This window comes from Drosophila busckii, chromosome 3L (assembly GCF_011750605.1).
Source record: "Drosophila busckii strain San Diego stock center, stock number 13000-0081.31 chromosome 3L, ASM1175060v1, whole genome shotgun sequence".
Taxonomy (NCBI): Eukaryota; Metazoa; Arthropoda; class Insecta; order Diptera; family Drosophilidae; genus Drosophila; species Drosophila busckii.
In genome coordinates, this window is record NC_046606.1 from 13,086,702 (window position 1) to 13,100,808 (window position 14,107).

The 14,107-nt window shown below is 41.9% G+C and overlaps 3 protein-coding genes across 5 annotated transcripts; 2 read left to right on the forward strand and 1 right to left on the reverse strand.

Moving 5' to 3' along the window:
- The first annotated feature begins 1,463 nt into the window (after positions 1–1,463).
- Positions 1,464–2,542, forward strand: LOC108600720 (iodotyrosine deiodinase 1). Of its 3 annotated transcripts, none has more exons than XM_033293588.1 (3): positions 1,464–1,584; positions 1,712–1,740; positions 1,796–2,542. In XM_033293588.1, exons 1-3 carry the CDS (start codon positions 1,478–1,480, stop codon positions 2,494–2,496), a joined length of 837 nt encoding a protein of 278 aa, XP_033149479.1. In that variant the 5' UTR covers positions 1,464–1,477; the 3' UTR covers positions 2,497–2,542. The 3 variants fall into 3 exon arrangements, with proteins under 3 accessions (XP_033149479.1, XP_033149480.1, XP_033149481.1); XM_033293589.1 differs by having other exon boundaries at positions 1,712–1,736; positions 1,792–2,542; XM_033293590.1 differs by having other exon boundaries at positions 1,464–1,581; positions 1,709–1,740.
- Positions 2,543–2,763: 221 nt separating this feature from the next.
- On the forward strand, positions 2,764–11,625 carry LOC108600571 (chromosomal serine/threonine-protein kinase JIL-1). The gene is made up of 7 exons (XM_017988240.2): positions 2,764–3,464; positions 3,777–4,622; positions 6,665–6,733; positions 6,796–6,929; positions 8,168–8,252; positions 8,312–9,584; positions 9,648–11,625. Exons 2-7 carry the CDS (start codon positions 3,866–3,868, stop codon positions 10,936–10,938), a joined length of 3,609 nt encoding a protein of 1,202 aa, XP_017843729.1. The 5' UTR covers positions 2,764–3,464; positions 3,777–3,865; the 3' UTR covers positions 10,939–11,625.
- Positions 11,626–12,601: 976 nt separating this feature from the next.
- Positions 12,602–14,030, reverse strand: LOC108598413 (60S acidic ribosomal protein P0). The gene is made up of 3 exons (XM_017985037.1): positions 13,954–14,030; positions 13,735–13,825; positions 12,602–13,665 (listed from the first exon to the last, which is right to left on the reverse strand). The coding sequence occupies exons 2-3, from the start codon at positions 13,786–13,788 to the stop codon at positions 12,760–12,762; spliced, it is 960 nt and encodes a 319-aa protein (XP_017840526.1). The 5' UTR covers positions 13,789–13,825; positions 13,954–14,030; the 3' UTR covers positions 12,602–12,759.
- Between the last annotated feature and the right edge of the window lie 77 nt (positions 14,031–14,107).

Consider the following 14,107-nt stretch of genomic DNA (forward strand, 5'->3'; position numbering starts at 1 on the left):
CATTTACAATAGGCACAATAACCTATACAATCCCCAGCATCCATTATATGGTGACAAAGATGCCGATGATGAGTGCTTTGAACAAATGTCTCGTAATTTTGAGCATACCACACCTGACCAACTGAAGAGCTATCTCCACATGTTGCGCTCTTTATTCATTCGTGAGCATTCCATTATTGAACACGCGCTCCAACGCTATGGCGAGCATTTAACGCCCTCAATACAATACTACAATGAGCTGCTCTTTCTAGTACCGCATTTGGTTAGCCAAACCACTGACATGTCTGGCTCTAGTCGGCAACGTAGCGGCCAAGCTGATGCTGATTCATTTTCTCAATTTAATTATCAATATAGGAGTGGCTTTGGCAGCCTGCCAACCCAATATATGTTTGGCAAAAGCAAGAATAAGTCTAAGGATGTCGAGAAGCCCAAGGATGCCGAAGAGCCCAAGAAGTCAGATAAGCCCAAAAGAAAACCATTTTCCTGCCTGAATCGTAAAAAAAAGAAAGAGGCACAAAAACCAAATGATAAGAGTGAAGAAACTTTAAAGGAGCAGGATCAGAAATCCTTGGCTAGCAAAAAGGAAGATGAGGAGCAAGTTAACTCAACCAAGTACATGGACGAAACACCAGGAAACTCTGAAGTTACGATAAATTCCAAAGCGAATACCATGGGGGAAACGGAAACGGAAAGAAGCATGGAAGGGAATAAAAGTCGTGTTGAATTTTCAGAGACAAAGACAACTGAAAGCGCAACAAACAAATCCCAGGCAGAATTAGAATCTAACGCCAAAAGCGAGACACAAGCAAAGGAGGAAACCAAAAGCAAACAATGTGAAGCCGACTGCCAAGCAAAATGCAATGCACAGTCCAGCCAAAAATCTGAAGAAACCAACGAAAACTCAAATGCAACTTGCAAATGCCCCTCATATTCCGACTGCCAAGCCATATGTAAGGAAGCCCTAAAAAGCGAATGCTGTGGAACTGATAAATATGGCAGTAACGAACAGGTGCGCATGCTATGCGATATGATATGGATAGAGCTTAATTCGGCACCTGATTTTATATACTTTGATGCCAAGTGGCGCATCATTGAGATACTGCGTGAGGTCCACAAGCGTCAAATAGTACACAACAAAGGTACACCGCAAAACAATGGACAGATCATCTTGCCTACACCAATGTGCCTTTGCGCTGCGCGAGATAATGAGCGTAAAAATAATAGAAGATGTTCTTGCGGTCCGCCAGATAATGACCCCAAAAATGGGTCTGATCGTAAGCCATGCCCCGTCCTGAGCCAGGATAAGGCGAAAACATGTCCAACAGCTGAACAGCTTGCGATTACGCGTATCTGCAATCAGCTGAAGTCACGTCATTGTCCCTTTTGCTGTAGGCGCGACTGAGTATTCTTATCTCTGACATACTTTATAGGAGATAAGCGCAATCATGGGTCAGTTTCAAAGCAGCAGCCATTGAGAATGGATACGCTGCTCAGAAGCTCCAAGCTGTTAAAGCATTGGCCGACTATTTTGGCAACTTTACTAATTGCCTTTGCCTTAAAGTACATTCATAGGCATAGTAAAAGGCAATTAGTAAAGTTGCCAAAATAGTCGGCCAATGCTTTAACAGCTTGGAGCTTCTGAGCAGCGTATCCATTCTCAATGGCTGCTGCTTTGAAACTGACCCATGATTGCGCTTATGCATAGTAAGAGACGTCTGGACGGCGAGGAGGATGTGGCAGGTATGATTACAGCTGTAATGAGATTGCTATAATTAAAGTTTATGCACTTCCGCAGTTGATTTCGACAATGCAGCTATAGACTTACAGCCCGCCTTGGAAGAAAAACCCCATGTGAGCTACGTGCCGGGACATAATCTTAATCCAGATGGCGCTAGGCGATTCTATGAGCTTGTTAATGGACGACGCAGTGTGCGTGCTTTTAATGCCAGCAGCAAGCCACCCATGCACGTACTGGAAGATTGCATACGTGCCGCAGGCACAGCACCTAGTGGCGCACATACAGAGCCCTGGACATTTTGCGTGGTTCAAGACTTGATCATCAAGCAACAAGTGCGTGAAATTGTGGAGTATGAGGAACATATTAACTACAGCAGCCGCATGCATGCCCAATGGATTACGGATCTACGACCACTACAAACCAAACCCGTGAAACAGTATCTAAGCGATGCGCCATATCTTATACTAATCTTCAAGCAAACCTACGGGCGCACTGCTGATGGACGCAAGAAACTGCATTACTATAATGAAATATCAACTTCCATTGCAACTGGCGTTTTGCTGTGTGCTCTACAGGCAGCAGGGATAAGCTCTTTGGTAACCACACCACTCAATTGTGGCCCTGCGCTGCGTCGTTTACTCAAACGCCCGGCAAATGAGAAATTGTTAATCTTACTTGCTGTTGGCTATGCATCAAAAGATTGTCTAGTGCCGGATCTGCAACGCAAGGGATTATCCGATATTATGGTTAGATATTAAAAAATTATATTGTGAGAATAAATAGCGAAATAAATCAAGAAACATACATTTACTGTGCAATTATTAGTCGGTTTCGTAAATTTAAAATACGTCTTATAGCACATTATTTGATTCGATAACAATAAACGCATATCGAGCAAACTATCGAGCATTTTGTTGATATATTGAGCCCTCGTTCAACACACTGTCTTCCGCGTAATGAATTAAAACAAGAAAGTAAAATTTCAACGCGTTCGATTCGGTTGTGTCGTCGCTATTTTCTTGTATTTTCCATGAAAACAAATTAAACTATTTGAGATAAATAAAAATGAGCAGAATTAATTGCGCTATAGTGAACAATGCGAGTCTACAAAGACTTTAAAGAAAATTATAAACGTGTCGATGCAACAGCAAATAAGTGGGAAAGAATGAGAGCGCAAAGCAGATGCCAAAGAGCGTCGCGCCGCATATGTGTTGGTCTTTGCGTGCGTATGTGTATATGTATGTGAAGTAGAAAGCGGCGGTAAAAACTTGTAAAAATCTCACATATGCACATAAAATTTATATACCTAATGTGAATTTAACAATCTGAATTCTAGCAAGATAGAATTTTAACGTCAATTGGAAAGCGAGAAAAGTAGCGCTTATTGCATCAGGCAGAAACTGCAAGCCAAAACAAAACAAATGTGAAACGTAGCCGCTGCTACGAAAAGTGACACGAAATACGGTGTGTGTGCGCGTAATAAGAAGAAATAAAGACTCACAGCAAAAAAGGCAAAAGAAAAATAGTGCATGCGAAGAGCAAGAACAAAGCGCAATTGGAAAATTTTCTGGTGATAGTCACCTATTTGCAACAAACAAATTGTTAAATAATATACAAAAGTGAATATAAAATTAATATTACTGGAGCGCACAACATTTGGGTGCGCGCCAATACAAACGCACTTAAGGCAAAGATAATTGTTTTAGATTATTTTTATTGCTCTAAGGTGAGTTGTTGTAGTTTTGCATACGATGAAAGGTGTTGCTGCTCAAACTGTACCAGTGCTAATGATAAATGTAACAGTTTTAAAAAATAAATAAATTACTAAATTGTTATACACAATTTATGTGTGTATCTACAAAAAATGTCATATGCTTTATATTTTTATAAGCGCGCGTCCAATACATCACATCTCTATTCCAAACTGTACCATATTGCTGATTGGACAACAAACCTAGAGTGCGACAGAGAGGGCGCAATAACTTTTTCATTCTTTCTCTTAATCAGCTGTGTGAACTGTTTTTTCTACATTTTACAGATTACCACAGTGCTACGTAAGGGTTAATACGTAGGGAGGCGACATTTCTGCATACACAAAATATAATTGTAAACAGTTGAAGCCACAAAATGAGTCGTTTTCAGTCGCGCAATAAAATTGAGTCCATCATCATCGCCAGCACCAACAGCAATGCAAGGAGTAGTCGCAAAGCCAATAACTCCCCGCCGCCTATGGAACATATCAATGGACATGCGGCGACGACGAATGGGAATTCCAGATCAAGTAAACGGCGGCGGCAAAGCGACGTCGAGTTGACCAATGGCACAAGCAGCAAGCGAGCCATGCTGAAGGAAACCAGCGAGTCCAGCAGCAATAGAAAATATAACAACAACAATGTCAGCAATACAAATGGCTCACGCCAATTCAATAATAACAATAACAACAACAATAACAAAAAGCACAGCGTTAACCCAGCAACAAAACAAACAAAAACAACCTCATCGATGGAATTCAGTTATCGCAACAATGACATATCGACAATACCCACCCCACCCTCGCCAGCCTCACCCGCCTCCCCACCGCCGACGTCCTCAGCTGCAGCCGCGAGAGGAAACCAGGTGCCTGAAGTTGTTTGCATTTCGGATGGGGAGAGCGAGGAAGACATTGACCACGACACGGAGGAAGACGACGAGCCAGAAATCGATGAAACACCAACCACCAGCAATAACAATAGACAGCCAAATAATAAGTCGGCGCCACCGACGGCGGGCGGCTCTGCTTCACCACCAAGCTACGCCATGCCCACAAGCAATAGCGTGCCAATAGACTTGGAGAACGAAGTGCATCGGAATGATCTTGAGCATGTAACCGACCTGCGTTCCTACGGTGAGTTGTCTACTTCTCCATACCTGTCTTCATGTCTTGGTCAATCTTTGATACGCCGGCAGTGACACCCTTATAGTGGGAGTATTTGAATTTGAATTGAATAGACGACTAGGTCAGTTGGTCGCTGTACTCGACTACCCCCTCTTATATACAGACGTCGTCTTACTCACTCTCTTGCTAGTCTCTGCCCACTGTTAAGTCCTTTCATAAGTGGAGCACATGCATTTAACCTTGACACACTTATCTATGTGCATATGTGCGTGTGTTTGTAAACATTTGACTGCCTATTGTAAATTCGACTCATAGTTTAGCTTACAACAGCAACACACATGTATTACGTGTTTGCATACACACACACACATACACATATGTAATTTACTTGAACTTGACTGTGCAACTGGCCCTGCCAATTTGTACATAAGTATATACATATGTATGTATGTATAATTTATAAATGTATCTGATAAACAAGATAACCTTTGCTGACTAATTGACAATTTGCAATTTATCTTTAAGCATAAACAAAAAGCATGCAAATGCTGAAGAAGGTAAAATTTAATAAGTTTTAAAAGTATTTTATAAAATATTATAAAGAAAACTCAATTGCATATTGAGGCGATACATCTGTTTATGGCTTTTTGAGAAATATTGCGTTCATTAAACTTGCCTAGGCCGTCAAAACAAAGCAAATATTTAAAGTACACAGCACATTTTTTGAATATAAATTCAAAAATAGCATATAAATATTAAAAACAAGCTGAATTTTGTTGCAGTATAAAAGGCTTAAATGTTCTATTGTCAGTCGAATTTCTATACATATTAAAAATACATTTTGAATAATACTTTTTGCTTATTAAAACTTCTACAAAACTCATTTCTTTCGAGTTGTTAGATCAATATATTTTGATGCAGAACACCCCACCCACCGAATATTGCGTTCATTGCACTTCAACTTGTTACTTTCGGAAACATGTTTGCCACTTGTATTTGATATGTAACTGGTTTTTAAATCACAACAACTTAAAGCGCAGGTTTTTATTTTTTGTTTTTTTAGTGTCAATGCTCTAAGAACATTTCACAATAAGCGGAAAATTATTTCGTGTAGAAGAGTTGAATGCACGTAGCTCTGATAGTGCATATTGATAGATCAGTGTTTTATTTGTGCTGAAAATAAGAAAATGAATTAACATTATGTGAGAGCTTGAATGTATTGCCTAGAAGTTCAAGGACAAACATCCGAGCAATGACATTCAACTTTCTCACTCTACCACTTGGCGCGTCGCTCTCGTGTTGCCAAGTCGCTGCTGCTGCTGCCTAAATATCGGCGGAATATAATTTATCAAATGTTTCGTTTGGGTTTATGGCCTAAGCAAATGCGAGAATTTTAGCAGCAGTTGAGTGCAAGTGCGTGTATTTGTATAAATATGTACATACGCATAGATATGTATGTATGTATACATGTAATACAGTTAATAGCCAGAATTTGTGACAAGGCCAATGAACCAACGGCTTACGAGAATGTGTCACAGTGGGAGAGGCGACAAAAGAGAGTGGGCCTAAATGTATTTTGTGGTCGCCTTGCGATAGACTGCTGCGCAGACTGTTATGCTCTGCTCTTATACACACACACACACACAACATACATATATATGTATGTCTGCATGTGATTATGTGTGTGTTTGTCTTTTTAGTAGGACAGCCACCTGCTGCCCCAATAGCGCCCACATTTTTTAATTGTTGGTCCTTATTTGGATTAATTAATTTTTATTCACATAGCACATTCTGTTCCATTGCAAGTAGTAAAACTATTTGAACCGTTATCTGCGCTTGCACGTGCTGCGCTGCTTGCTGAGAATGCGATAACACTAATCGCATATTCTAACCTACACACACATTGACATTTGCAGCTTTGCCATGTATGTTATCTCTCTCTTTCTCTCTCTATGCCTAATGGGGACTTAGTTTTCTGCGCTTTATCTTTCAAGTCAAGCACAAAAAGTTTTGCTTAATAAATATAATTTGAATGTTTTTCTCTTCGGCAGTCAATCTACTCAAAGAAGAGCGTGTAAGCTTAGATGATTTTCTTATAATTCGCGTGCTTGGCACTGGCGGTAAGTAACAATTATAAAAAGAAATATATATGTATATTTGAATTAACAATTATTTTGTATAGCCTATGGACGCGTTTTCTTGGTGCGCAAGCTAACCAAGCACGATTCGGGAAAGCTGTATGCTATGAAGGTTCTTAATAAAATAACCGTTGTGCAAAAACGTAAAACGGCTGAGCATACAAAAACTGAGCGTGTGGTGAGTAAATCTTATATGCATGCATTTCATATGTATTTACATTTGTAGCTCGAATAACAAATCATAAGAAAAGCGCAAAAAAAAAGATGCAAAACGTGTCGAAATCAATGTTGTGGCCATTTCATTTTGGACTTGTGTGCATTATACCGTTACGTTAAAGCGCAGCTAATTGAAATCAAAACCCTCAGCTTCTGCGCTGCACGTAAACAGCAGCGAAAGAGCAAAAAATAAAAGCAGCAGCAAAGAACATGACAAAACGTGCTTACAAGTAATGCCAATATACATACATAAACTCAAATACAAAGAGCGCACAATCGCTAAGCTTACAGAACCTGTTGCACCGGCGAACCAAAAACAAAAAGAAAAAAAAGCTAACGGGTGGTGCCTAAAGAGCGAGCGTAGTGAGTGAGTGAGCAGGCAAGCTGATCAACCAACTAATGTATGTAATGTTTGTATGTGTGACCGGTTTGCGACATTGAAAATAGTAAAATAGTAAAGTCAAAGCACAAAACTTGGTTAAATAACTGCAAAACAGGTGTACACGAGAACGCACATACATAAGTTAGTTAGAGAGCAAGAGAGCGCAAGTGCATTTGATTTTGTGTATGAATGGGCACAGCACCAGCACAGCTACGTCACAAATCTATACACACTTGTATGTATTGTACTTTTTTCCAAGCATTACACATTACATACATACATATGTAAGTACACACAGCCTATGACGCTTGTGTGCCACTAACCCAGTTACTCTCGGCACAGTTGCTCTCGTCTCGTCTAAGGAGAGGGGTGTGGCAATGGGAAGGGGAGCAACTCGTATTGTGGCCATTTGCCGGCACTGTCTCTTGTTACGCTCCTGCGCTATGTGTTAAAGTTTTTGCTTTTTTGTCTGTTGCTGCCAAAAAAGGAAAGGAATAACTAAATGAAATAAAATGTGAAAGTTGTATTTTTTCTAGTGTCTGTGTGTATACACAACAAAAGATGCTTGACAATTGCTCTATGCGCAAAAAGTGAAAGATTATATATTCATCATCCAGTGCTTGTAGTTAAAGAAATATACATTTTTACTTTCACAATAACAGCTGTTTATACATACATATGTTCAGTTAGTTCTGCAATCGCAATGCGTAAATAATAAACAAAACGTAGCATGACAAATGCAAGATAAAAGCAATAAAGCTCTCGAGATCAGCCTTTGTTGTCAGCAATAATTCAAAATTATTCTATTTCCTTCACAGGTGCTCGAGGCAGTGCAGCGCAGTCCTTTTCTCGTTGGTCTACACTATGCCTTTCAGTCATCCTCTAAACTGTATTTAGTGCTGGGTAAGCTTTTAAATGTAAGCAATTGAATTGCCAAATCTTATCATCAACATCTTTTCCAGACTTTGCCAATGGCGGTGAACTTTTTACGCATCTCTATCATGCGGAACATTTTGAGGAGTCGCGTGTGCGTATTTACATTGCCGAGGTGGTGCTGGCGCTGGAGCAATTGCATCAGCTGGGCATAGTCTATCGGGATATAAAGCTAGAGAACATATTGCTCGATGGCGATGGACATATCGTGCTGTCTGACTTTGGTCTGTCCAAAATACTGTCGCGGGAGAATGAGTATCGAGCGCATAGCTTCTGCGGTACGCTGGAATATATGGCGCCAGAGATTATACGCACTGGACCGCCGGGTCATGACAGCGCTGTCGACTGGTGGTCCGTGGGTGTGCTGACCTTTGAGCTGCTGACAGGCGCCTCACCGTTTGCCACCTCGGATGGCCAGAGCCTGCAATCGGAGATCTCACGTCGCATACAAAAGGAGCAACCGTTAATACCTTCCTCATTTAGCTCCCATGCGCGTGATTTTGTGCTCAAAATGCTGGAGAAGAATCCCAAGCGACGCTTGGGCGGTAATCATCGCGATGCCACTGAGATCAAGAATCATCCCTTCTTCAGGGGCATCAACTGGGTAGAGTTGCGCACCAAGCGCCGCAAGGCTCCCTACAAGCCGACGCTCAATGGCGAGGACGATGTGCAAAACTTTAGCAACGAATTCACCGACCAACTGCCCGAAGATCCCGAATGCGAATCGCCACCAGAGAACATACGTCTATTTCGTGGCTATACCTATGTGGCGCCTGAGCATTTGGAACGAATGCGTCGCGATAATCTCTGTGAGATTGAGTACTGCAATGTGGATGCTCTTCGAAGTATTCCCTCAAGACCCGATGATCTGGAGTTGGGCAGGCGAGTCTCCCATGGCTCCTTTGGCAACTGTTTCTATGTAATCGATGGTTCCTCGCCAGCGCAGTACTGTGCCAAGGTGGTGCCATTGTCCAAGTATCGTGCCTCCGAGTTAGATGCCCTCACATCCTGCGCGACGGACAGCCACAATCCTCACCATATAGTCAGCTATCATGGTGCGTATCGGGACAAGTGCGAAGTGTGGATAATAACAGAGTATCTTAGCGGCAAGGAGCTATCCACCGCGTTGCAAGCCCAAGAGTTCGATGAGTCCGCTTGTCGCAATATTTTTCTTCAGCTATTAGATGCATTGAAGTTTGTGCATTCTAAGCACTTTATACACGGCGACGTCAAGCCTGAGAACGTCTTATTTGTAGATCAGGATAGATCCAGTGTGAGGCTGCTGGACTTTGGCAGTGCCAGGTGAGCATAACGAAAATAAAATAAATTAACATTGCTATAAAAAAAAATCCTCTTATTTAACAGCTACAATAGTCGCTTCCAAACCTGGAAAGACCATCCGCGATATACGCTGGACTATGCACCGCCCGAGCTGCTGAAGGATCGCGCTGTGGTCAGCTATTCGCCTGCTGTGGATATATATGGTCTGGGCGCTACTCTCTATACCATGTTAGTTGGCCACGCTCCCTATCGCAGTTTTCATGGGGACAATGATCATTCAATAGAAGCGCATCATAAGCTGCGCCGGCGCATAACCAAGGAGGCATTCAATCAGCGCTCCAAGCGCTGGTGTAATGCTAGTCCACAGTTTAGAGAGCTGGTCGAATGGTGCCTGCAACGGGATCCAGCCAACCGGCCAAAGTTCAACGACTTAATACGCTGCGCGTGGTTGCAACATGGTTTGGGCTTCGAACTGACCATCACACCTATGCCCGAGCAGGAAGTGGTTGATCTAAGTGATGACACCATGGAGGAAGAGCCTATTGCAGCACCGGCTGAGGAGCAGATGGAAGTAACGGCGACTAGCATTGAGTCGCCGTCGTCACCTGTTACCGCTGAGCGAACAGAGGAGCCAAAGAGTTCGGATCTGATGAAAAATTTGTTCAATGCTGCTGACTTTGAGGATCACAGTGATTTCTATGGCTTTGATGAGCGTGCACCGCCGCTGCGTTTGCCCTCCGAGTATTACATGGAGATACCGCTGCCACTGCTCGAGTGTGAAGTGGCAGAGCCTGAGCCGCCGGCACAAACGCTGCCCGATGTGGCAGCCGATCAAACTACAAATGATGCCACGCAGCGGAAGCGAACGCGTCAACAGCAGCGCACGCGTAAAGTTGTGGGCACAGCGGTCGAGCCAGAGGACACCAAGGCTGGTTTATATCTGCTGATGCAACAAGTGACGCCACCCGTCGACGTTGTGCCCCCATCCGTAGACATTGTGCCCCTGCCCTTGTCCGTCTTCATGGCCCGTCGAGCAGAACGAGCCACCAGTCCGTTGGAAGAGATGTTCTCCGGTTTTCGCAAGCAGGAAGCCACCTGGCGTAAGTCTCGCGCCAGCTGGCGTCAATTCTGCTCACTGCTCAATGGTGTACAACAGGTGCTCAAGCAGCGCTTCAAGAGGCAGCGAATCTACTGTGCGCCTGCCATTAACATTAAATCCGAGCGCATAGACTACGCCTACGAGAAGCCATTGGTATTCCCGCGGCCCAAGCCACGAGCGGCGCGCCAACCCAAGCCGGCCAAGATACCTCGTGCACCAACCCGTGTCCAACCCGCACGCGCTCGTGCGCTACATCAGAAATATGTGTTTGAGTGACAGAGGCTTATGACGGCGGAGAAGCTCAGCCATTTGCAATCGGTGCTCTCCGCCGTCACACACCACCGGGTTGAGCGGCACCAGTTGCGCAGCTGACAATTAGCCGACCCGGTGGTCTGCGGACACCGACAACTGCTGAGCCAGCGACTTTACCGACAGCAGCACTTATATAGAAGGAAAACGGAGAAACTTGTGTGAAATGTGGATCATTGAGCGGCGCAGCACCAAAGATCCTGTCAAGTAGACGTTTAGCAATTGTTATTTTGTAAATTAATGCGTAACTATCTGAAACACACACACACACACTCAAACACAATAAAGAAAATGTAAATTCTTATTGTTCTTGTTGGGTTAGTTATTTGTTTTTTTATTTTATGCGCCTAGCCTAATGTAAACACAACAGAAACATGAAAAAACATACTTATAACATTTTTTAGACTTCTTTGTGTAAATTGTTTATTATATTTTTTGCAGCAACAAATGGCATACTTTTTGGAAAGTTAGTTAAGTGCAGAGAAATAGTTTACTAAGCAATATTAACAATTGAATGAATAATGAGAAATTTAAAAATAAGAAACAAGCATATACATAAATACATATGTATAGACCTTACACACATACATATATAAACATTTATATTATAAGACGCTTTAAGTTGTGCTCTATGTTAAGTTTATAACTTATTGTTAAACTGCAAAATAACCACAACAACAAAAGTTATATATATTATATTATATAAATTGATATTTCAAATTGTTTTTGGTTATCATATCTAAATTAATTTCAGCAATAAATTAGTGCATACAATAACAAACTTAGTTCTGCCATTAACATTTGACAAACATAGTTTTTTATTAAGTGCTGCTTGCATTTTACATTGTTAGGCAACATTAACATTTTATTAATTGTATGAAAACTGAATTGTAATAAAAATTGTAATAACAAACATTATCCAACTTATTTTTTGCACATACACACACATTACACATATCTGCATTTGGTAATTTAGTTTTAAAAGAAAGTTAGCACTTTGCTATGAATATTTGTGAAAAGGCGCACGATCCATTGAAGAAAAATTGTTCAAGTGTTTAAGCATAACCATTTAATAGTATATACATATTACATATATTAAAGTTGCCTTTTCACAAGTTGCCTTAGAAGAATGAACAAGAACATGTTAAACCACAAGTTCCAGTAAAAACATATAAATTAACATAAGCAAAGGCCAAAATGCAGAATGCTGGACAAATTTTTAATACCACAAAAGAACTACAAGAAGCAATAGTCTCTAGTGTTCCCATAGTACTAATATTTAAGCAACAAATAAAAATACAAGTAAGGGGTCGACCACAACTAGCTAATTATTAAGGGAAAATATTGATCAACATTAAAATCGCAAAATGTCTTTTTAGCATATAGACTCTACAAACATATTATGTATGTAAGCAAACCAAACAAATTATGGTTTGCTTTAAGATATGCAGACGTCAATACAAATCATTAATTTCTTAGCTGTTAAGTCACCAAAGTTTGTGTATAAAGTTAAAATAAAACCATTTTAATTAATTACAAGAAGTTTTATTCTTGGCACGGAACCCACCTTCAGCACCACCCATTGTAAATTGAAAGCAAATTGATCAATTATGGGAAATAAAACACACTGTTTATGTTTACATCAATTTTATTGGTATTATATGCTCCATGTTAATGCAACTTGCCATTGGGTGTGTCAGACCGCGACAATAATTTACAATTAGCTGAGCTGTAATCGACGTAAACATAGAAATTGCTGCTAGGAGCGCACGTCGGGGGCTACTTTGCTTAGTCGAACAGACCGAAACCCATATCGTCATCCTCTTCTTCGGATTCTGACTCGGCCTTCTTGGCCTCCTCCTTCTTCTTGTCGGCAGCACCGCCAGCGCCAGCAGCTGGAGCCGAAGCGGCAGCAGCAGCAGCGAACTTGCTGGGATCCTTGATGTACTCCTTGATGGTGGTGGCTTCCTTGAACTCCACCTCGGTGGTGGCAGCAATGGCCAGCAGGTTCTTGAAACCGTTGGCAATGCTGTGTGGAGCCGAAGCGATTGTTGGGTAACCAACCGACAAACAGACGGCAGCCAGATTGGCAACGCCTTGTTGGAACTTAGCGCGCAAATCTTCGGGTCTGATGTCCAGAATCTCGGGCGAGAAGATCGAGCCAGAATCGTACACCTGGCTAACGAGCAGACCGTATGAGAACGGAGAGATGTTCAACATGTTGAGCAAAGTGGCCTCGGAGGCGCCCACTTTGTCGCCGGGCTTGAGGATGGGCACATCGTTGATGATTTCAATTGTACCCTTGGAAATCTTGGTTGGGATGGACAGAGCCTGGAAGAAACTGGTCTTCTCGGGACCCAAGCCAGTGTTCTGCGCTGGGATGATGACGTGCAGCGGAGCAATGGCACCGGGACGTGCAGGAGCACGCACCTTGGATTCCAACAGCTTGTCGCGGACCTCAGCCAGATCACCCTTGGTGAACACAAAGCCAACATTGCCCTTGATGTGCGGCAACAGCTTCTCCAACTGAGGATTGTTCTCCAAATGACCACGAATGGCCTTACGCATCATTGTGTTCTTGCCCATAAGAACGACAGCCAGGCCACGCAGACTGGTACGGATGTTCTGCATCTGCTTGGAGCCAACATTGTCGGCGCCCACAATGAAGCACTTTGGGAACTCATCGAACAGTTCCTAAATAGAGTTAAAATTTAATATGAATACATATTTCAAGCATTAATAAATAGATATTTAGCTACATACCACAACTTTGATGAAGTATTGAGCCTTCCATGCTGCCTTGTTCTCCCTAACCATTTTGAAGTTGTATTAGGGACTCGATAGAATTTAAGAACTGCAATTATTCGAAAAACGTTCATTATAATCGTGTATTACATAATAGATTTACTCTAATATTACTATTATTTTGGCAAAAATTACCATGATTGCATATATTTTCAATATTTTTCATATTTTACTTACCAAAACAAAACTATACGCGTGGTGACTTTGACCAAATGGACGATAAATTAGGGATGGAGACACCTCATCGATGACATGACGATTACAAAGTATCAGAGATATCGATATTTTGTTCGTAGCACTAATGGTCAGTGCTGCAAAATCTCAAAATTTA